Raw genomic sequence first — 23833 nt, 5'->3', positions numbered from 1 at the left:
TAAGCAGGCTGTACTTTATATACTGTACATATTTGTTTTTGATACTGTGTGTAAGTATTTGGGACCAATTGGAAACCATCAAAGTCTTTGTAAACGTAAACATACTATAAAAAGGATTTGTATACTGATTTAGATTCAAATCTAAATGAATCCAGATTTTAGCATGGCCAGATTAACATGTGATGTCAGGGGGGCCCCCTGGAGCCTGTGTATGTATCCTGCATGGCAGCTTTATTATACACCCAGACCAGCCACTACACTATGGAATAGTACCTGGCCACAGGTTTTCTGTTTGCAGTCATTTCCTTAAATACAACTTGAATTTGAAAAATGCACAACGTACCCACAATAACATTGTAAGAAAGTAAATAAAACTAGATTTTGACGCAGGGCCATAACATTAGTTATTAATAAAGGACCTGTATTGGTTAATAGTGAACTGTGTGTGTGTGTGTGTGTGTGTGTGTGTGTGTGTGTGTGTGTGTGTGTGTGTGTGTGTGTGTGTGTGTTCACAGCAGCAGGCAGGAAAGGGCAGCAGACATTCAGGCTGAGAGAAGACTGTTTGTTTCATGTCTCTCATCTCCGATCTAGGGGAGGGGCTCATTAAATCTTGCTCCCTATCTCTGGCTGATGAATTCTTTATTAATACAATATGTTCACCCTGTGCTCCTACAAAGATATCATATAAAAGTTCAATTAACTGGGGCTTGATGATCTCAATGAGATTTACAGCTAAAAGCTCCCTCTACGCGGTCTGCTAGAGCCTTACCAGAGCAATAGTACACACAGAAAAACAGTGAAGGAACATCCACCAGCGAATAACAAAGGGAAGTCAGACGCTGCATGGGGATTTAGATGTTCAAAGGAGCAGCTTACGCCTCTGGGCCATGCAGGGCCCTCTTGAGTCGGAGAATGAAATCTGTTGTTTAACAAGCCTTTATTGGAATCCACACTTCTACCAAAATGTTGAAGATCAGGGACAAACAGAAACGCACAGCAGCGGTACACGAGCCAGCGATGAGCACATTCCCAGAGAAATTTTGTCAGTGAGGCCATATAAGACCGTATGATTCCCATATTGGTATAACAAAATCCACGGGTTGTGTGTGTTTGTCTGTGTGTGAGTGTGTGTGTACAGAGCTTGAGCAGGGATATGTTGAGCTTCAGGTGGTGGATATAGCAGAGAGCTGGTTGCCTTTGGTTCCCTCAGTTCTTTTGGCTGTGTAGTTTCTAGAGGTTTATTAAGCACCGCCTTGGTTTGTTTCAAGAGTCCCATGGGTGCTCATGAGACCCGGACACTGCCTTTTAGCTTTAGTGTGCTTTGTGTGACTTACAATTTAAAGGAAAATTCCCCTTCCGATACTCTTATGTTGGTAGATTTCTTCATTTTGTGAAATCCAAAACTTGTTTTAATTTGAAATTATAGCCACTTTTCTGAAAGTCCGCCACCACTTTATTTACTGAAGATTTATTTTTATCTTATTGTTTCAAGTAAGATTTTTTCTTTTTTATTAAGTACTATATCATTTCTTACCATTATTAATTCCTAACAAGACTAATGCTTGCCTCAATTCGGATACTTTTGTTGAACTTACATGTAGTAGCCTTCACTGTGTACCTACTTGTGTATTGCGTGAAGATCAACAGTGTCGTGTTGTCTTAAATCAAACCCCGGCTGTTGTGCACTTACCGATAATGTCGATCACGTCGAATAGCTAGGTAGCATATCGTTTGCTGTACCAAATCATTACGGACTGCTAAATTAACCCAATAAACATACTGATGCCTTCAATCTGACAACAGTATAGTGGCACATAGTGAAAACCCTGTGGTATAGTGCGGTGTTCATCATAGCAACCGCTGCTGGTCCCTTCCTTTTCGCTATGTCGCCAAGATGATGACTGTTGAGGGTGAGTAGTGTCCAGCGTTTCACTTTTAACACCATAGTAGGCTACACCATCCGGATATTCATAGTTCACTGCATTTTGCAATACTTATCACTGCTAACGGAGTTATGCAATCAAAAATGTGAAGCAGCATCAGAGTCTACAGCCATGTTTGAGACTCTGTGAGGCTGCACTTAGGCACAGAGAGGCTTTGAGCTAAATGCTAACATCAGCATGCCTACATTTGTTAACATAAAGTGACAATGCTAACATGCCGAAATGTAGCAGCTAATATTTAACACGCTCACCAAGTACCGGTGCTTTTGGCTAAATGCTAATGTCAGCATGCTAACATACTCATAATGAAATTGCTAACATGCTGATGCTAAGCAGATATAATGTTTACCATTTGTGTGTTAGCATGCTAACATTTGATACCTAGCACTAAGGCTGATAGGAATGTCAGTATTCTGCTGTATTTGGTCATAAACCAAAGTATTGGACAAATGAATACTTTGACCTGATGGTGGATGAAAGGTTAAGACATCTCAAAAGCTTTTTCAATCCATCCTGTTGGGGACATGATTGTTTGAACCACATTTCATGGAGATCCATTCAGGAAGGGTAAAGATAATTCAACACAAATGTCAACCTAAGTCAGGGATCACCAAAAGGATGCATTTATTTTCAAAACCTCATGGTATCCATCCAATAGTCGAGACATTTCAGTCTGAAGTGGACCGACATTGTCGTCCCTGGAGCCACACTGCTTGTTTGGCTAAAAAATTATTTTGTTACAACAACTTTGAAAGAATCTGCAACTTAATGAATATAAATCAACATGTGTCTGGAAATATGTGTTTCTTGAAATAAGAATGAATAAGACAGGTCACTGCACTTGAGAAACAAGCAAAAATAAAACACTTGTTTACTGACTTGAAAGTTGAAATATTCATACAACACTATAAGAGTTTATGTTTTAAGAAAATAACACTTATACATTACATTTCCCAGAATGCCTTTTGACAGCTTTCAAGTAAGGTGTGTAAACTCAAATTCAGAGGTTGATGTACAAACACTTAAAAATATTGTCATTCAATGCAGAAATATTACAATGTTTTCAACAAGAAAAACACTGTAACAATTCCTGTTGCAATTGTTGTTTATTGTTGCAACTGCTTGTTCCCGATGGGTTGTTTTGTCTGGGATGATGACATAAGCATCCATGGTGAAAGCCCAGTGGAGCAATGAAGTATAGAAACACTACAGTGCTCCAAAGAGCTGCCACGGAGCATATTTTGAACTAACTCACATCATACTGCTTGTATGTGAAAGGTATCGCTTGTCGTGACCAATCCACAGAGCTTCCTCACCTGACTCTTCAGTTCCCCTCAGCTCTGCAACGCAGTTTAGCATCTTTCGGTTCATTGTTCGCAAACAACTTAACTGTTTTAGTTCAGTCTCACCGCTCTCATCGGCTTGTTTTTTTTTACCCGCAGCCAAAAACTATTTAGATGCATCCCTCATATCCCTTTGTTCAATATGAAGCTACAATCAGCAGTCATCTACGTAGCTTAGCATTAAGACTGGAAAGAGGGGGAATCCGTTAGTTATAAATCCTCCCACCAGTATCATTAAAGCTCACTAAGTAACGCGTTTTATCTCTTTTGTATTATACATGCAAAAATTACAAACATGTTGTGATTTTACCCATTCTTATCTTTTCTACAGTATATATTGACAGGTAGCACTTCATGAGTATTTGAAATGAGATTTTTGAACCTTCGGGACAAAAATCTTTATTCTAACTTTTAACTTGACTCTGAGAACACAATCAATTAAAAAACAATGCTCAAAGCACCTCTGTTTCTGTTTTAAAAATGATATACCTTACCTAACTGTACAGGAGCCTCTGGCCCCATCTGTCACTCAGCGCACATGTTCGGCAGCTGCATTGCATTATGGACAAACGAGGATACTGCGAACTGAAAGAAATCTGCCTGGTCTGTGATGGATTTCTCCCAGTATGATTTTTTTACTAGAATTTGATGCATTCAACTTCTGCATTAATAAGACTTCAACAAACAGAAAAATGCTTTACGGTGGGATTTCCTGTATTGTTTTAGAAAGTGATACTTATTTGGTTTAGGGAAAAATATTTTTCAGACTTTTTTGTCAATTTATTTTAAACCTTTTTACTTATTTAGTTAGTTTACATCCCTTACTGTAACCCTAGCACTGCATTTAATTGGAAAGAGGTCTCTTTAAAGAAAAAGAAGAAGAAGAAGAAGCCTGTTTCCAACCATCCTTAACATGTTCACTATAAGTCTTTTATACAAAAGTACTAATGTGCTTTTAAAGCTATGAGAGAAGAAGGTTTTAGTTATGAGCAATCCGGTCTCCTAAAAATGACTTACAATCCGTATTCTCAATTAGGGTCAATTGAAACAAAGCTTCTACTTAGGTTTATTTAAATATCATTGTTTGGGTTAAAATGAGTAAGTTAAGTACGTAAGTAAAAAGTCATCGTCATCTTTACGTTTCACGCAGAGAAGAACAGTGGTTTCCTGGGTGAATACATTGAAACTTTTGTTCCATCTCTTGTCTTCTTCACGGGTTTATGTGTGTGAATGATATTCTGTGCTCTTGTTATTTGTGGACCGCCTGTCTTGAATCCTCCCTTAAGGCATAAATAAAGTATTCTGAATTAACTTGAATTGAAAGCATGCTCCATCTGAGCCCATTATTGTGCCGCCCCCCAATGGAATAATTCTCCTTCTGGTTAATCTCTGATTCATTTACACACCACCAACAAACCTCCATCTGTGTTTCTGTCTCACCTGCATTCAGCTGAAAAACAAACCACCCCCTAACTTTGTGTTTCTCTCGCTCACATTGTGGGGCTGCTGCTCCTCAGCCACCACAGGGCTCCTGGTGGAGGAGCTGAGGGAGCAGGCAGAACATTGTTTAAACTACAGTAAAACACAGCTCCCTTCAGCTCCCACATCAAAGGCAGAGGATTACCAATAGCCTGCTGTAATGAGACCACGATGACTTGAAATCGCTGGGATGACTTGGTACACTCTCCCCCAACCACAGCATCCGTACTGCGGTGGAACACCCTGAGATAGACAACAGTAATCTAGTAATGTGGGTTTGCCTGGATGTAAACTCATCTGCTCTGCTGGATGCTGTGTGTGTGTGTGTGTGTGTGTGTGTGTGTGTGTGTGTGTGTGTGTGTGATCCTGCTCGAAAACTGAAGTGCAGTTTAAAATCTGAGTTTTGCCTGCTGACACTGTCTCAGTCAAGGTCAATAAACCCCCTTATCTGTCCACAGTATAAGACACTGTGTGTGTGTGTGTGTGTGTGTGTGTGTGTGTGTGTGTGTGTGTGTGTGTGTGTGTGTGTGTGTGTGTGTGTGTGTGTGTCAGTAGGTTTTGATTGTTGTTTGAAGGTTAGTTCAGATATTCTTTTCTTCTAACAGTGTGTTTTGTGCATTTTGCCTTTATTTCTGAGAGAGACAGAGAAAGAGACAGACACAGAGAGAGAGAGAGAGAGAGAGAGAGAGAGAGAGAGAGAGAGAGAGAGAGAGAGAGAGAAAGTAAAGTGCTAATTTACGTGGAATTTAATTTAAATGTTAGTTTCACCATCATCTCTAAAATAAATATGTAATAAAACAAACATTGTACCTGATTTGAGTAAAGATACACATTCTATCGTCCTGAAGAGGGATCCCTGCTTTTTTGCTCTTCAATTTCTGCCCCATTAAAGGTTTTTTCTCCTCATCCGAATTGTAGTTTTGCACTATAAATATAAATCCAATTGATTTGACTTGACTTGCTCGGGACCTCACTAATAAAAAGCTTGTACCTTTTTGTCAAAGGCTGCATGTTTCTGAATTGTGAGCAGCTCAACCGAGACGAGATTCTTTCCCTTATTAGACTGTTTCATTGTCACACTGCTTTGAGACCTGAAGAGATTAAACTATGAAGTATTGCATGAAAAAAAGCAAAGATTCTGATTTATTTATGTAGCTACATTTATTCATCTCCCGGCCCCTTGTGGGGGACCTAACCCGTATGTTGGGGACCACTGCAATAGACTAACAATGAATCAACAGAATAGTGTAGGCTGAATGATATTGCTGTTGTGGTCAGAGCCTCTTCCTTCAGTCAAAGGATTTCACTGCAGTTACACAAAAACATTGATGAGGTTGCTTTGAAATGTCACATTTTAATATGCAAAGTTCTTCGACATTGTGTGTGGTGTTTCCTGTGTGCTGTGATGTCTGTTTTCATGTAATATACAGGTGATGTATTAGTTTGCAGTCTTTAACTCTACAAATTTGTGAATTAGGTCAAAATGTCAGAATAAAAGAGATTTCATAATGAGATAGTAATCATCATTTCATCATCTTAAAGATGTTCATGGCCAAAGTAATAGGTTAACAAACTCATCTTTATTCATGTTGCTTTCATTTGCATTCCAAACACTTTCAGACTGATTGTAAACAAATGTAGAAATGTACAGTGTATTTGACATTGTGTTTTGTCTCAGAACAAGCACTTACAGTAACTGATAACATCACAATGAGCCGTGATGAAAGCACACGTGTGTATCATGGGGATTAGATTAAATTGTCTACATTTGATATTCTTCTTTGCTCCCTATGCACCAGTATTATCATCATTATCATCTCAGGGACTAACATCTTCATTTAGCTTCATGTTTAATTTCAAATTAATTAATTTGCATGTGTGTGTGCGTGTGTGTGTGTGTATTTGCTGCTGTGTGAGTGTGAAGCAGGCGCTCTGCAGTATTGTTGTATGAATGCTGTAATTACGGCTGGTTTTGACACTCCCTCGGTGCCCGGCTCCTTTTTGTGGAGATGAGAGGAGAAAGTGACACGTTCCCTCACATGTTCTCCTCAGGGAACACTTATCAAAACAATACGCCAGCCATCATTCAAACACAGCCCTGCATACTTTGCCACTTTGAAGTCTCCTCATTCTCTTGTTTTTTTAATCCCCTTCGCCTTTTCTCTCAATGTAATCCCACTGTAACTGCAGGGATTCTTCACAATTCACACCATTTGTCCTCACAAATACAACACTTCATCAACAAATAACAATATGTTGAGAGCAACTATTGAATAGGAGGCGAAATCTAAATGGGTTCAAGTGCTGGCACTGCCATGCATCTCTGCGTCTGTGTTGCCAATCCCTGTAAAAAGTTAATGTAAGCAGGATTCACAGGGAGCTGCTGGTGATGAAATTATGGTGTAACTGATACCAACGTGCCATAGTAGAGGAGTGCATGGCCGCCTTCGTCTTTGAAGGAGGCTCTTCCCATCCCACGATGCACTGCTGGAGAGGACTCCTGTATGGTTGTACAGTACAAACGGACAGATGGAGGGCAATACTGCACAAAAAGCAGGCAATCGTGTTGCCGCAATACAGAAAAACGCCTGCAAGTTAAGGAATTCATTGTGGATTTACTATTGCACACAACACTGAAATCTGTGGACTCTACTGTAAATATATATATATATATATATATATATATATAGTATAGTATATATATATATATAGTATAGTATAGTATAGTATAGTATATATATATATATATATATATATATATATATATATATATATATATGTATATATATATACTAGTATATATATATATATATATATATATATATATATATATATACAGTATATATATATATATATATATATATATATATATACAGTATGGGAGGCTAATATAAAACAGATTATTTTTGTGCCAAGGTCACTGAGATCTTACGTTTTTAAGATGTTAGTATTTATACTATATTATTTCTACTAATCTTCAGTGAATAATCTGATTTTTGGACAATAAGTCAATGAAATAGCACTTAACTGTATTATCATTTAAAATAGGATTGAGTTCATAATTTAAAAAATGCTTTGTGTTAACGGTATGGGGGGATGAACTTGGACATTGTTGATATCTAGCTGTAGGAGTAACATTTCTTTTTATTTATTTATGCATTTCTTATTATTTATAAATTTTTGTTATTATTTAATATAAGAAAAATATTTTTAATCTTTCATTTTTATACACCTGTATATTGATATAGTTATGTATTGTTTATGATTCTTGAAAATTGAATAAAGAAAGAGTGTTTTCTATTTCCTTGTGTAATAATTACTCTTAAAGTTATCACTTGATGTTACACAAACATTGGAATATATGAATAAATGTGTTGTTTATTCATTCATACCTGATCTGAATAACTGATTTGTTAGAGGTTACAAAACAGATATATAAAATAGAATATAAAATTCTTGCACGGGCATTGCACATATCACCACAACTTTTTCCTGATCCCCGCGACCTCGGTTGATTACAAATTAATGCGAGTTTTAAGAGGTGCATCATGCATAATAAAAAAAACTGCACTGTCTGCAAAAATAGCAAGAGGAACAGTGTAAACAATGGGGGTGTAAGAGCACTGAGGAGGAGGCCGTATAAAACCCACGGCTACAGGGATGCCAAAAACATGTTTTCGAGAGGGGTGAGCCAGTGTTGCCTATTACTATAGCAACAAGAAGACCTGGCTGCTTCAATCAGCTTTTGGTTTGTCGGGGAGGCAGAGGATAGGCAGAGGAGCTCCAGCCAGGGAGCCATGCAGAGTCGTCCTGGTTTTACTAATGAGGGCCTCCACACATCCTACAGTGTACCTGCCCGTCATGCAGCCCGCCTGCAGAGGTCAGCGACAAGCAGCACAAACACAGGGACAAACTGACTATTCCCTGTCATCACATTACAGATGGACTATCAGACACTGACACACACATTTAATTTAGTTTTAATCACTTTCACCAGCGGTTCTATAATCACTGTCTGTAAACCTGACTTCCTCTGTCTGTTTTACTCGATTTGTGATAAATCAATTTTGGGATCAAAGTCTGTCCTCCAGCAGCCTGAAGCAGAACAGTAAACACATCTACATCTGTGTATTAAATGACATATCTTCAGAAATGTTATGCTTGCAGTCATTGTAGTTGTAGCATACTTATTGTTTTTCTATGGTTCATTAAACCTCATGATTAAATAAAGATCCTGTTTTGAGAAGCCTGTTAAATGATAATGATGTTGTTGTGACAGAGAGGAGATTTAGAACGGCATCAGAGGGAAGTGGCAGGTGAAAGTGTGTGTATGTGACAACACTACACATTACTATAACACACATTTGAGCTTTGGTAGGCTATTTGAATCATTTCATTTTTTTTTTAACCAGGGACTTTTTTATCAACATTTTAATTTCCACCTTCAATGTAAATGTGCCAGAGTTAGCTATTGAGCACATTTTCATAATATAACACTTTACTTTAACTTTGCTACCATAAATAATCAGCATATACACGTTAAATGTATGGTTTATAACACACTATAATGTAGTTGTAAGCAGATATTATAATATATATTAAGCATTTAAGTGTTTACAGTATTTATCGACATTATAACTTCTCCTATGAAGACATATTTTACATTATTACAAGTGTTATTGTCATTATCTGTTTATACAGCAGCCTCCACTCATGGGTTTCCACAGGAGGACAAATAGTTGTAAACAAACAAAATATAATTATTATTTCTATATTTCACTTGTATCCGACTTTACAGACCATTGTACAAAAGGGATTTATAAAAAGGGGTGGGAGAGGTGGACACAAACTCTATTTCATTATAAGTCAAAATATCTATTTATCGGTTTCACTTTTATTTAACATGCTTAATGGTAAAAAATTTGATTAAAAGAAAAGTATTTATAATGATATATTTTAATTTCTTGTGTGTGTGTGTGTGTGTGTGTGTGTGTGTGTGTGTGTGTGTGTGTGTGTGTGTGTGTGTGTGTGTGTGTGTTTGATGCACTCTCACTCGGATCAGCACTTAGTCTGTAACATATATTGTGAATGGCTTTGAGATAATAAAGTTTTTTTTACTGCACTTATTGTTGACATGTTTTAATCCTCTGTGTACTCTGTGTATAGATTTTTCCGATGAACGGATCGGATCCCTTTTGGATACAGATGTAGATTCAGGTTTACAAACTGACTCTTATGAGTGGCAGGCTTCTCAAAGTCCAGCTAGATGTTGTTCCAGCTGGAACAGGTGGGGCAGGCTGTTTTTCTTTATTGTCAAATAATGTATATAACCTCTCTAACTGTGTGAATGCTTTACACTTCTATAATGACACCTGCAGATAGAAAGCATTTCAAACTTGTGTCTGCATGTAGGGACTCCTGTCAGTGTGGAGTTTGTATCGCTCTGTGTTTGTCAGGGTTTCTTCTACATTTCTAGGCTTCACCAAACACATGAATGTTATAGGAAAAGATATGTTACGTAAAAATATACTCCTAAATAGTTAGGATGGGTCAATGCAGAGGGGGATTTACCCATTTGAAAAACAGCTTAACTTTTCTCCTCGGCTCAACTGCCCAGACAGTGACATCATATCTGTAAAATCTCTCCTAATTTCACTAAATTGTTTTTTTTTTTAACAATTATTAATGTTATTTCGACTTAAAATACAATAAATAAGAACTAACTTCTAAAGTTAGTAATATGAATAGAAGCTTCACAAAGTGCAGTAGAAAAGAGGTAAACTTTATTATTTACATAACAAGTTTGATAAATGGACTTTATGTGGGTTTAGCTACAAAGTATTTATGTAAGTAAATGTTTTAGTTCATACTGAGAATCTTTCTGAAGTGAATCCACAAAGGAGGATTAAGCAAGTAGCATAAACGGATAGAAGTGATGTTAAAAGAGAGGACCATTCAGAAAATGAACATCTGGAATTGTAAGTGATTGTAAGTGGCTGTTTGTGGGGTTATGATCCCAGCTGGGGTCAGGCGTTCTTCCCTGGTGATAATTTACAGTAAAGCAGTCCCAGGTTGGTGCTAATGTGTAATGATTAGCAATCAGTGGAAGACCGATGATGGCAGGCCAATAGAAATAAAAAAGTTCCCCCAGATAAACCAATGGTGTGGCCACATTGTTACAGCGCTCAGCGAATCCCCTGCGGATCTGATGCAACAGGGCTGCAACTAAAGTTACACCTTCGAACTGCAACATGATGTCCTTCCGCTACAGCGCTACGGAAACTAGTGCCGGCTCCACCGTCTGCTTCTCCCTCAATGCTTTACACACAGTCTCTGTTCAACTCTAGAAGTGTGTTTAGGGTTTTAATAATGTATTTAACATGTTGTATAATACTATTTCGAGTAGGACTGGACTGTTAGGTAAGGCATAGTTAATACCCACGTTTTTCTGTCAAATACTTTTTCCAGCAGGCTGCTTACTATTTATGTATATTTTAGTTTCAATAATGACATTATTGCACTGCTTTCAGCACCTAAAGAAAACACAAATATAATTCAAACGACAACATTAATATGTAATTTCAATGTATGTTATTTGTTATTTCTATCATCGCTGTGAATTAAACAGAGTAAAGTGAACTGAGTAAATTCAGATGAGATACAATAACCATGATGATAACATAGAATAAATGAGGAGAGGTTATGTGTAGTGGGAAAGTCCCCAGGTTCATGACGTAACGCGCGCCTGAACTCTGTAAACTGCGGATTAATTCCGTCTGCCGTGATCCGGTCCGGGCATTAGGAGTTGCAGAAGTAGCGGATTTAAAAACTTTCTGTCTGCATGTCTGTTCGTCGAAATAGCACTTCATGAAGAGTCCCTGACTATGAAAAGGGAAAATATGGCTTTCTAAACTGCGACTGTCTCCCTCCTCACCGTAAAGCTCCGCGTGCTTTGCTCCTGCAACGCACTACAAGACTATTCAGAAACTATGGGGTGAGTAAAAGTGCTTTCTAGCTTTGGGGGAACAGCGGAAAGTTCGCAGAATAATGTCTTCTATCCACTTTGGACACTGTTTTAACTAACATTGCACTGTAAGCTGAATCTAGCTGTTCTTTTACATCAGTTCCAGGACTATTGTAGCCATTATTACTATTTTAAAGTAACCATGTCAAAGTTTTGTGTGACATGGTGTTAAAAGGTGAATTTATTTGATTTCTGTTTCTTGATACAGTTTTTAAGTTCACAACTACAACTTACATTCTGGAAAATTACTTTCTAAATGTGTATTTATGTTAGTGTCTGTAATTATGTTTTAAAGGTAAAGTTAAAGTTTTTTATTTTGTATATGTTCTTTATTATACTCTTGGTACATTCTTTCTAAAATGATTTCATGTTACTGTTTTGCACGTTTTGTTTTTTCTTGATGATATTATTTTCACATTAATCAGTAATGGCTTCACAGCATGAAGTTACAAGTGATTTAGAAATGTGAAGGGTTAATTTGAACTCCTTTAAACTTTAAAAATATTTTATATTGTTGTTGTTTTTTCAAATATTAACTATAAATATATTTTTTTACATTTTGGGGAATTATTATGTGCTTTATAGGATGACATTGGAAATTTAAATGCTTAATAAAAAAATTGGCACATTTGTTTATTTTCTTAATTTCTTTTCCACAGGTCTTCAGGTGTTTCCACAATTATTTCATCCACCCAGTGCACGGTTTGTGCTTTTGAACAATTTAATCGAAGCAGAAGACACAATGGCGGCATCGATCCTTCGCAGGAAAATTCCTCCCATTTCCACAAGCGAGCTTGGCGCTCCCCCTCTCCGACAGGCTAACCATAGCCAATCACGGCCCAGGACGGGGGCGGAGCCAGTGGAGAGGCAGCACTTAATTGGTGAGTTTTGCCAAGACGCTTTTTTATTTTTCCACATCCCGAGGTCGGAGCCGCAGTGCAGCACGGGGCTAATGTCGTACAGTGAGTACAGCTAAGTGGATATTTATCGAATGCAGACGATGCTGTTCAATCATTTTCAGATGATCGGTTAGTTGTTCACTTGGATATTTCGGATGTATTTCTTGATTTTCAGCTTCTTTTTATTTTATTTTTTACAATTATCCTCTCTACCTTGCGTGATTTAAGATTTTTTTTTTCCTGAATTTGTAGTTTTTGTTTCAGTTATTCTACACAAACTGCTGAATGAAAAATATGGATTGCTTTACTGATTCTATGATTATTTTTGAATTTTTTTTATAGGTGATGGTCACTCAGATTGGATGACGGAAAAAGTTGATTTGTCTTCTTTTGTGTCGACGACCGAGTCTTCTCCCAGCTCATCCCTTCCACCCTCGCCGTTAGAACAAGATGTCAAGGTGCCCTCGGATCTGGAGGTCATGACCTCTCTACTGCAGGAGGAGCTGGCTCAGCTGGAGGACTACTTCCGCTCTGAGTCCACAACCACAACAAACAAGTTGGAGAAATCCTCAAAATGTGACAAGGGTGCTCAAGCCATGGGCTCCCAGTCTTATTATCAGTTACCCTATGGCTCGTATGGGACCAGCCAATCAGAAACCAGCCCTGTGGTTGTTACCTTGGCAACAGGGGAACTGGACCTGGCCAGCTTCTGTGGCGGTCCCATCAGCAGAACCAAAATTGCGCGACCCGCTCCATACAACTACCACCACCGCTACCACCACAACAACGGGAGAAGGATCATCAGCGAGGCTGGGAAAGTCGGGGAGGAAGTTGGACTTGATACGTGGGGCTCGAGGGGAAGTTACTCAGGAAGCACAGAGTTGTCTGTGAACCACTACTCCACACTGAAGACAGTGAGCAAGAACAGCCTCAGTAGCGTGAAGAAGGTGAGAGAATGTGCTTTATCGTTGAAGGAAGAGGAGAGTTATTGTTTTTCAGAAGGAATGTTTTGCAGCGAAGAGATTGCTCGAGGTTTTTGTCTGGGCGGCTCGTACGACAGCCACCACAAGCGTGAGGGACAGTTGATGCACAATGTGAAGGTCAATGTAAGTTACGACAGCACGGGGCTCGAGGTCTTGCACTGCAGTAAAGATGGAGGACTTTCTGGGAGTATTCCCCAAGAGACAATGGTGGCCGGTGATGGCTACTTCCACCAGGCCATGGCCAGCACAGAGCCTTACCATAGCTTTATAGGTGACCTAGATCAGCCGTCACAAGCACAGGCTGTCGAGCCCCAACATGGCCACTACCTCTATCCAGAATGCCTTGCAGACCAAAGCTACGAATGTCTGTCCAGAGGGGAGGGCGAGGGGACGCTGATGGGTGCCCCCATCCACCGCCCCACCCAGAGGCTAAAGGATGAGCACTGCTCCATCAAACCAGCTCTGGTGATGGGCATAGTTCCTGTGGAGGGGCCCACTGGAGAGAGGAAGCAGAAGAAGAGAGACCAGAACAAAACTGCTGCTCACAGGTAAACACTTGTCATTGCATTTTATTTTATTGTCTTTTTACTCTTTTTAAAAGCATGTTTAAATCTTCATCTTTAAAAATGGGTCTTGTAGTCAGAAGTCTGAGTTTTTTTTTTTATATTCTTGCTTTTTTAGCTTATCAATCAATTGATGATTTGTAACTTTAACATGGCAGGAGTGTTACATAAACGCTGCTTTAAATGTCCTGCACAGTGGAGGAGGGAAATGGAAAGTCCCTCACTGTCTGCCAAATCCAGCCCCACCTAACCATTTCTTTAAGTCTGCTTTGTCTGTGTATGAGTTTCATTTATTCACTACTATGTAAAAAGGGATGTACGTAGAAACAAGTCTTAATATTGTTAGTGAAAAGTTTGAATAAGAAGAAAATGTCAGTCATGATCCGTGTGAAATAAACAGCACGTAATGTTATCTCAGGGGAGGGATGTCTGAGCTGTGAGGGATCCACCCGATGTAGCTCAGGGGTCACGCTTTCTTGGCTCATTAATAAAGATGCAAGGCAGCAGAAACCTGTAAAAGCAACCAAACGCAATCCCTTGTGTTGCAGGTACAGGCTGCGTAAGAGGGCGGAGCTGGACTGTCTGGAGGAGGAGCTGCACGGCCTCGAGGGGCAGAACCGGGAGCTTCGTGACAAGGCGGAGTCGGTGGAGCGAGAAATCCAGTACGTCAAAGATTTACTGATCGAGGTCTACAAGGCTCGCAGTCAGCGGCTCAAACAGGATGGCAGTGCCTAAAAAATAAATAAGAAAACGCCCACGCTGACCTCACCTCCGAAAGCTCCCAACCAGCACCAAGAGAAAATCAAGTCTAGAGCACCAACTGGTTTTTGTCTCACAGGAATGAAATGGTAGTTGCATGATTTTGATAGTTCTTTTCTTAAAAAAAATAAAATAAAAATTGTTCCAAGAGGATGGCCGAACAAACACACACCTTTCATAAAAAAAGAAAAGGAGAAGTTTCCAAATGGGTGACAAACTATAAGAAGCCTTAGTAAGGCGGCTCCTGGAGGAGATGCTGAACTTGTCCGTGACCACTGTGATCCGAACTGCACTCACAGCCTTCTGACCACTGAGTTTGTGCTTGCGATGATTGATCGTTTACAAAATGCTCTTTGAATTAGTAGTAGTGATGGAATATGCTTGTGGTTTTTGTGACACACATTGACAGAATCGAGGCAGATCCATGCTAAATATATATTTTATTTCATATTTTATTTTTACTTGATAATGTTCATTTACCATTTTGCTTTAAACAATCAACTGAATAAAGGGATTGCTGGAAAAAAAAGTGTGTAACATGCTCTACAAATATTCATTATCGGAAACATTTAGAACATTTGTATTGCTAAAATGTTGAGTATTTTCACTCCTTTACCCCCACTGAAATACCCAATGCATGTTTGATTTTGGAAAAGCATGTGCGAGTGTTATTTGAAGGCAATATTCTGTTAACTGCATGGCTTCAAGATCTCCACCGCGATAATTTAACCGAGTTGACTTTATTCTTCTCATCAGCTGGCGACTTTTCCCTGAGTTTCCCCCCCGCCAGTGTGATTCACGCTCACGTTTTTGGTTTTCCTCCCCTGACAAACACAAAAACTATTCACTGGCTTTTTTCCCTTTTCTTCTTCTCTTCTCTCTTTCGGCTGTATTTTGCGAACAAACAATCACCTGTTGACGCAACAATAAATCGTTGTTGGGTAACGGCACGACTTCATGGGAATTTTGTTTTCAATTGATCAATTTGATGTATCTGAAATTCAGGTCCTTTTAATAATAACCGATGTCAATGTCAGGAAATTATACATCAGGTAAATTACAGCCAAATAAACCAGTTATGTAGTATCATTGATCTCTGCCTTTGGACTGTTTTTCACTGCATGCTGGTCATTCATTCTGCAGCCATTAAAACGCCTTACAACAACTGTCCAAATCTCATGAACTGCACCCAGAACAGCACACACAGAGCAAGAAGGGGGGGGGTTAAGAGATAGCGATTGCAGAATAAAGCCCCTCTGCCCCTCCCATCTATTCTGTGCCCGGCCCCTTAATAACTGCTGCTTCCAGCCCTCTTTTTTTGGCTGCAATGCAGTCAAGTTATTTCCCAGGATTCACCACTGGACGGCAGCACAACAAGGCAGGCTTTGATTGACACCTGAGCATTCTGCATCAAAACAACCTGTTTTTGTTTTTTTTAAGATTGAGGAGCTAGGATTGAGACAACTTGTCCAAACAGTGAAGGGATATAGTTTTTAGAGAAATACTAATCGGCACTTCTCATGTTATTGTTTCCAATATTTCAGTATTGAGCCCTGGGGCTGCGCGGAGTGATATCAAGCTCCGGCAGTCAACAGACAACATAAGTTGCCTATCTCATCTCCCCGCTCGTGGAGAGTGTGTGCGTGCGTGTGCGTGTGTGCGTGTGTGCATGTGCGTGTGTGAAATCTCTTGGTATCTCTCCTACCAGTCGTAGGCCTTTCAAGTGCATGAGGCAATATCACACAATACTTGCAGGAGGAGGAGAGAGATGCAAGTGAACTATCAGAATAAGAAAGTAGTGGGTTGACAGAGAATGCCGTTAAATCTATTGATTCAGAGTTCTTTCTGTTTGTTGTTTGTTTGATACAGATGCAATGTGAAAACAGATTGTAATGCTGATATAAGATTTATAATGGGATTTTGCAGTGTGTTCAATAAAGTTATTCACTATAACATATTTACTTATTTAACCTTTTCAGATGAGTTGAGATCCATTCATTCATTAGATACACATGAATATAATACGAAACTCTTCCAAATGAGCTAAATTACAGTCCAAAAAATAGCTAATAAATACAGAAAGCTTACAGCAAGTCAAAGTCTTTAACAAATTGATACATGTTGAGTGAAAATCTATGAATTAAAGTTAGATTTTCAACATCAATACTAAGCCAACTAAATAATATGTACAAATTGTAAAAGCACTAATAATGAGAAATGTATAGTTTATTTCATAATAACATAGACATCAAGCCTAATGTAAGGACAAGAGAACATGTGGAGAACTAACTTTTAATGGAGAATATATATATTTATATTTTGATAATATATTTTATTATTACTGTGTCATGCATACACAACGATACCAGAAACCAGAACAGCAACATAAATTACAAATCATTCTTAACAAATAAACCATCCTGACATTTTACCAAACTTACACGCATCAGAGTGAAATAACCGTTCCACCCTGACATCGTCACACAAACATTTCTGGATTTTGAACAGACATATCAGTTAATAAAGATATTCATCATCACAATAAGGACAGTACAGGAGGAAATGTGACCTGTTGTCCTCCTGGATGTTTTTACATCTTCCAGCTTCAAGAGGAAAGATTCCTGTTCTCGGCTGTACATCTAATCACGTTGGATACGTTTGCTCTAATATAAGATTCAGAGCCATAATTGTGCTCCATTTAACTATATGGTTGTAATTTTGGCTTTAAAAAGATATATTTTAACGTATCAAAGTACCTTTCTTCTAATTGTGTTCATGCAAGGTAAATGATTACTATACATGTATTGTAATTCTGGAGGATTGTGCGATTTACTCCACAGAAAACTCTTCTTGTGACTGTATTCTCACATATCAAGCACATGATGTCTTATCATTTCTTCGCCTTATTGATCTAGGAATCTAAACCATATCACCATGAACAGCCAGAGTAGGATCAAATTACATACGTTTGATAAAACAAACAGGATATGAATATCTATATCTATATGGATATCTAACAAACGTTTGAATTATTTTCACATGAATGGCTGTAGAGAGCCGTAAGAACACGGTGTCAACAGAGAAGTCCATCCATTCTTTGTGAGGCACACTGCAGTTATATATCTATATCTATAGTGTGCAGATCTCTCACCACCAGGTGTCCCTCTAAGCTTACACAAAGCCATGTGGGGTTGTTTTCTACAGTAACCTCTGCAACACAATATATAGTAAGTGAACATATTCCAGATGTTGAGTTTAGCACAGTTTGCTTTCTAATGAGGATCACATGAAGACTCTTCAGATAAGATACATGTTATTAATCTCATTCACGGCCATCACAGTGTGACAGCAGCAAAAAGAAGCACATATGCTTATAGATTTAAATAAATAAAGATGTAGAGTTTCAGATCCTTTACATAAGTAGTAGTATATCAATACTTAAAGTATATAAGTTGCCTATAAATACTTGATAGAGTATTTGTAACATTTCAACAGCTTATTAGTTGAGATTCAACAATTCAACTTTTTAGCTTTGTCTGTAGATATTTAGCATCACTTATCTATTTATAGTATATGTGACACTCATTTTTGTTGCACTTGAACTACTCACTCAACTTTTGCTATTTTGTACAGCATATGTTGAACGAGTTGTTATATTTAGTATATATGTAGGTATGTTCATGAATTGTCACATACAACAGGTGAATTGTTGAATCTCAACTAATAATCTGTTGAAATGTTACAAATACTCTGTAAACTATTTGTAGGCGGACTTTCCAAATGAAGTTTTACCAAAAAATGTAGAATTGAGTTTGGGTGTTTTTATATATTATGTGTAAAAAGCGTTTTACTGTTGTAGCTGGTTTTCATGGAAGTGCTACTTTATAAATCCTGCGTCGTTTCATCTAACATAACAAAAAACATATTTCACAATCCTATCATCAGAGCAACTACAGTAATAACTGCAGCTGTCAAATAATCAGTCAGAATCAGAAATCCTTTATTAATCCCACAACGGGGAAATGTACATTGTACCAGCAAAAGAGCTAAAGTACCAAGCGCACGATAATTAAATAAAAATAATATCAGTACAAGCGGTTGAGTAGTTTATAAAGATGAATATTGCACAATGTACAGTATGTAGTGCAATGTAATGTAGTGGAGTTAAAAGTACAATAGTGTACATGTACTTTGTTACATTCCACTACTGTCAAATACTCTATACATTATTAGCATAATGTACACAATATTAAGCACAGTTAAACTGCCTACACTCATTTTCAAAGGTTATTTTGTTCTGGATCAGCATGCTGACTGTCAGTTCATCTATGAATGCATTAAAATGAAACACTTCATAAATATCTCAGAATATCATACCACTCATTCTAACCTCATTAAGTTGTTACAATTTTTATGACAGCTATGATGAAACATTTCTCCCAACACAAACAACCTAACAAAACCTGAGCAAAAAGATTCACACTGGATGCAATGTGTGCAAAAACCAAAGAGCCACAGTTTATTCCACATTCATTCATGTGGAAAAGTGAACACAATATTTCAGGCCAAATTTCAATTTCAATTTCAATTTGTCCATGTGTAAGTCTGAGTGTGATGAACCGAACACCATGCTTGTGTGTGTGTTTGTGTGCACGTTAAGCGTCTTCCAAGAAACGTTGTTCTCTACTAAGAAACCACACAGGTATGAAATGAATCAGCCCAGTTAGGCGTGTAGAGCATTATCTTAAAGTAAAACCCTGCAGGGAACAGAGAGGTTCATCAGGAATTGTCGTGGTTCTGCCAGATTGTGCTTGTACATAGTAAAGTGAGACATACTCTAAAACTAGATTCCATTGGTGGTACAAAGTCTAAAACCCCAGTCAACGTGCTGGACATGACGCAATACATGATTTAGATATTCTCAGACCCCTGATGCCAGGAATAAGAAGTTAAAGTGTAGTCTGGGGGCAGAAGAAGGAAACACCTTGGAGTGTTTAAAGGTGCAATTGATAACATTCAGCCACAAGATGGCTCACTCTCCCTTATATTGTGTTCACGTCACAACACTGCTACAACTAACTTTAATGAAATGAAAACACTGTGAAGGGCTTAAAGTTGTAAGACGAAAAGATGTCGTGGTTGCGACCTGTCAATCACAAGGTAACCACGCCCTAAAGCCTACCCTGCTTTCTCTCTATCACCTTGTTTAGGCCCCGAGGTTACAGAGCGTCCGAAATTCTAATGCAAGCATGCTAACAAGACTAACATTTTGTTGGTTAGCAGGTATAAAGTTTACCATGTTCACCATCTTTGTTTAGCGTGTTAGCATGCTAACATTTTCAAATTCACACTAAACTTGAAGCACAGCCGAGGATGATGGGAATGTCATGAACCAAATAGTTAGATACATAAGAATTGAACCTGATGATCGTGCTAAATGGAAGGTCAGGGAATTAAAAGTCATTATAATTCATTCGCTAGCGGTTCGGTCCAGTGATCAACAAATCATTAGAATACATCCTCTGGGCACCAAGAATGTCTGCACCAAATGTGGGGGAAATCAATAAATGTGGAGATATTTCCCTCTATAACTAAAACCTTTGACATGCTGGCGGCGTCATCACTAGGATTATCTGGGGTCCAATAGTTGTTGAGTCTGGAGCGAAGTGGTTCATCATCATTGCCATCCCTGGAATAATAAAACATGTCTTACCGTGCCAATGTTGAAATGTTTTGTTCAACATTGTTCAACATGGAAAGGGTGCATCCTTAGGGGAGCTTGAAAGCGTACAGTTCATCCTCTGTGCTAATTTCATGGAGGTCTTGCGATTACTTTTTTCTAAACATTGCCATAGATCAAAGTCCTGATGGCAGCACAGAAAACCATTCAAATCCTTTAAAATACAAAATACACACAAATACACAGTCCACACAAAATGTCATGGCAAAAATATTGTGCCGAACTGATGGATGGACTGTGCTGGAACAAACCCAGCAGCTTCATGATTCATGCGAGCTCATTAAGGAATTTAGCTGACTTTATGTTTTTGAGAGAACAATCGTAATGAAGGCAATTTAAGCCTCATTTCCTAGATTAACATCATTTCGAGCAATCAGTCGTAGCTAAGTAAACACCATACCAATGACCATGATGAGGCAGAAACATGACCAGCAATATGATAGAAAACTTGACCTTCAATAAAAGCCATATTCACATTGACATAGTATACTGTTTTTGCAGTTAGTACACAAACAAATTAATTTCCTGGAATGATGCAATACATGCACAGATGGATGTAAACCTAATGGTAACCTTGGAATACTGCTGCTAATTAAACTCTGAGAAGAAAAGGTTAACAAAGCTCGACAGTTCATTCCTGACCTTGTAAACAAAAGTTGATGCAACAATCTCACCTCAAGGTCAAGTGTTTGTATATTACCATCGCAGATTTGTATTTATTTTCCCCTGCTGTGAGCAACGCCTCGATTTACTTTATATATTGCATTCTGCAGCACTTTTCAAAAACAAGGAGATCTGCGTATGGAAATCGTTGACCTCACTGGGTTTTGATAAGCGTGAAAGCAGAAAAAAGAATCTGCATAGAATTAGTATTCAGTACAGAACTGGGGCACATAACCAGTTAATGACCAATAACATGAAACGTTCCAGTCTACGCTGAAGACAAACTCCATCAGCAGTAACAAACAGCAACAATACATTTACATGCTCAGTATGTATTGATATCCTTGTGAGTGTTCGTATGAGGCTTAAGAAATAAGAGGTAAGACGAAGGCAACACAGGATCATGTTAGAACCAGTAGGGGAGGACGATGTGGGAGAGGATATGTGATGCAAGAAGGGGAGACAGAGTGGGGGTGGGGGGGGACCACAGTTAGACTCTAGTAATGGTGGAGAGCAGAGGATTAGGTGGAGCTCAGCGTAGCAGAATGGCCTGCAGCTCTGTTGGAGGCTGTGTGTATACCAGCAAGAAGGTTTTAAATATGTTATGAGCAGCATATGCAGCCAGTGTGGGGGGGGGGGGGGGGGGGGGGGGGGCTGAGGTTAAAGCTGCTGGGTGAGTTGGTGGGGGTGGAAGGAGGCTAGTCTAGACGGAGATATGGAAGACCAAACAAGTGGTGCAACTCTGATTTCTAGCAGTAGCTCAGCCTTTCACTGGACAATAATTGTGGAGTTGTGTTGAGCGCTCAATTGGGGCAAAACATATCAAAGCCAGGTGGAATGGAAGCGAAAGGGAGAGATGTTAATGTGTGACCCTGAGACATCTTGTGGCCAAAGGTGTATTTTGGCCTGAGGGGGGCAAAGGAGTAAATCATGCCAATATGCAATTGATGGTTCATACTCTGGAGAACATAAATGTGCTCAGTAGTTTTATGAAAATCAGCAGAGTACATTTTGATATTTCCTCTCTCTTATTTATTGATGTCTGGAATAGTCAGGGGGTCGAATCTTTCATCTGAAGACCATGAATATTTCAGAACAGGCTCAGGGAAACGACAGTGCAGCTGCACAGGGGCCATACAAACCCAGTTATCATTATACTTATGGTTTTGAATCATAGCCTATTTATGTATATTTATTTCTTCTTGATCCCTTAATGTTTTGTCCTCTGTGACATTGTGGACTGTGACGTCACTTATGGTGGAAACGTATGCCGGCGTATAAGAAATATCGGCAATACGCTGGGGTACGTTGTTGAACGCTGAGGCCGTGAACATTTTTTGAGCATGTTGAAAAACGTTTCACGGCCAATACACTAGGAATGCGTTATGCATCCGTTGGGCAGACGCTCTGATACATTTTGTATAAGTACGTGATACGCTATCAATAGGCTCTGTATACATTCATATACATTGTATATGCTAATCTTAATATATGCCAGTATACATTTCTGCCATATGGCACTGTGTGACAGGCCTTTATTAAGCAGAGTGTTGAAGGCCCTCTGCAGCGACTGCAGGACGGAAAACGACTGCATCACAGCTCTCTGGATTCAAACCTTCAAGTGTGTTGCACCTCTGGCCGCACCCTTATCACTGATGTCATGCAGGTATTTTTCCTCAGCTGCTTGTATGTCATCCAGTTTTGATCGAGTGGTTTTTGGGTTGGGTGTGGTTATTATTGCATCACATTGGCCTGTACAGCACATTGAATCACCTGTGAGGCATTTAAAAGCGATGCATTAATAAGTTGAACTGAATAATTGAAAATGACATAAAACCTATTTTTTAAGAGGGTGGAACATACTGTAGTACACAGATGGAGATGTAACTCACTGATGACATAATACAATATAGAAATAGAAATATGAATGAAAGAGGACCACACACATACGACAATAAAGCTGAATCATAAAAAGATTCTACACTAAAATGATCACAGTTGAAATATTTTTATTAGAGTTTTTGCAAATAGTCATTTTTCTTTCTTTTTAAGGACATATTTTCCATTTCTACCGTCAGGGCACGTTGTGGTGAGGGTGTCAGCAGGTTGAAGAAGAGGAGATACATACAAAGTGCTACTTGTGTGTTAGTCACTCAACATTTTGCAGATGATCTTGTTAAGTGATATTATGTATATGTTATGAACAGAGGTGTCTCTGCACTCGCTCACGTTTTGCCAAAAGTTTGATCTTTCATCAAACTTTTGCATGAAGAAAAAAAACCAGCTCAATCTGTTGCAACTAGTCATCTAGCCACGCTGGCCCAACAAGCCCCAACAAATCTACGTAGGTAACACTTGTGAGACATGAAAAAGCCCGACAGCTTGAGAAGTGTGCTGCTCCACTGCTTCTGATATTCAGGCTGAACAACTGCACATG

At 38.7% G+C, this 23833-nt stretch overlaps 1 protein-coding gene across 3 annotated transcripts; it reads left to right on the top strand.

Moving 5' to 3' along the window:
- The first annotated feature begins 11059 nt into the window (after positions 1–11059).
- Positions 11060–16086, top strand: atf5b (activating transcription factor 5b). 3 transcript variants are annotated; one of them, XM_029446980.1, is made up of 5 exons: positions 11060–11185; positions 11627–11759; positions 12449–12670; positions 13031–14219; positions 14783–16086. In XM_029446980.1, the coding sequence occupies exons 3-5, from the start codon at positions 12532–12534 to the stop codon at positions 14967–14969; spliced, it is 1515 nt and encodes a 504-aa protein (XP_029302840.1). In that variant the 5' UTR covers positions 11060–11185; positions 11627–11759; positions 12449–12531; the 3' UTR covers positions 14970–16086. The 3 variants fall into 3 exon arrangements, with proteins under 3 accessions (XP_029302840.1, XP_029302839.1, XP_029302841.1); XM_029446979.1 differs by lacking the exon at positions 11060–11185 and having other exon boundaries at positions 11495–11759; XM_029446981.1 differs by lacking the exons at positions 11060–11185; positions 11627–11759; positions 12449–12670 and adding an exon at positions 12714–12751.
- The last annotated feature ends 7747 nt before the right edge of the window (positions 16087–23833 follow it).

This window comes from Cottoperca gobio, chromosome 13 (assembly GCF_900634415.1).
Source record: "Cottoperca gobio chromosome 13, fCotGob3.1, whole genome shotgun sequence".
In the NCBI taxonomy this organism is placed as follows: domain Eukaryota; kingdom Metazoa; phylum Chordata; class Actinopteri; order Perciformes; family Bovichtidae; genus Cottoperca; species Cottoperca gobio.
The sequence above is the reverse complement of the archived record's forward strand: the minus strand, read 5'-3'. Positions and strand labels throughout refer to the sequence as shown.

Bases quoted from the DNA above. Each gene is read 5' to 3' on its own strand.
- atf5b (XM_029446980.1), top strand. From the start codon at position 12,532: ATGGCGGCATCGATCCTTCGCAGGAAAATTCCTCCCATTTCCACAAGC. The intron at 12,671-13,030 runs GTGAGTTTTGCC...TTTTTTTTATAG, and splicing joins GGAGAGGCAGCACTTAATTG to GTGATGGTCACTCAGATTGG. The intron at 14,220-14,782 runs GTAAACACTTGT...CTTGTGTTGCAG, and splicing joins AACAAAACTGCTGCTCACAG to GTACAGGCTGCGTAAGAGGG.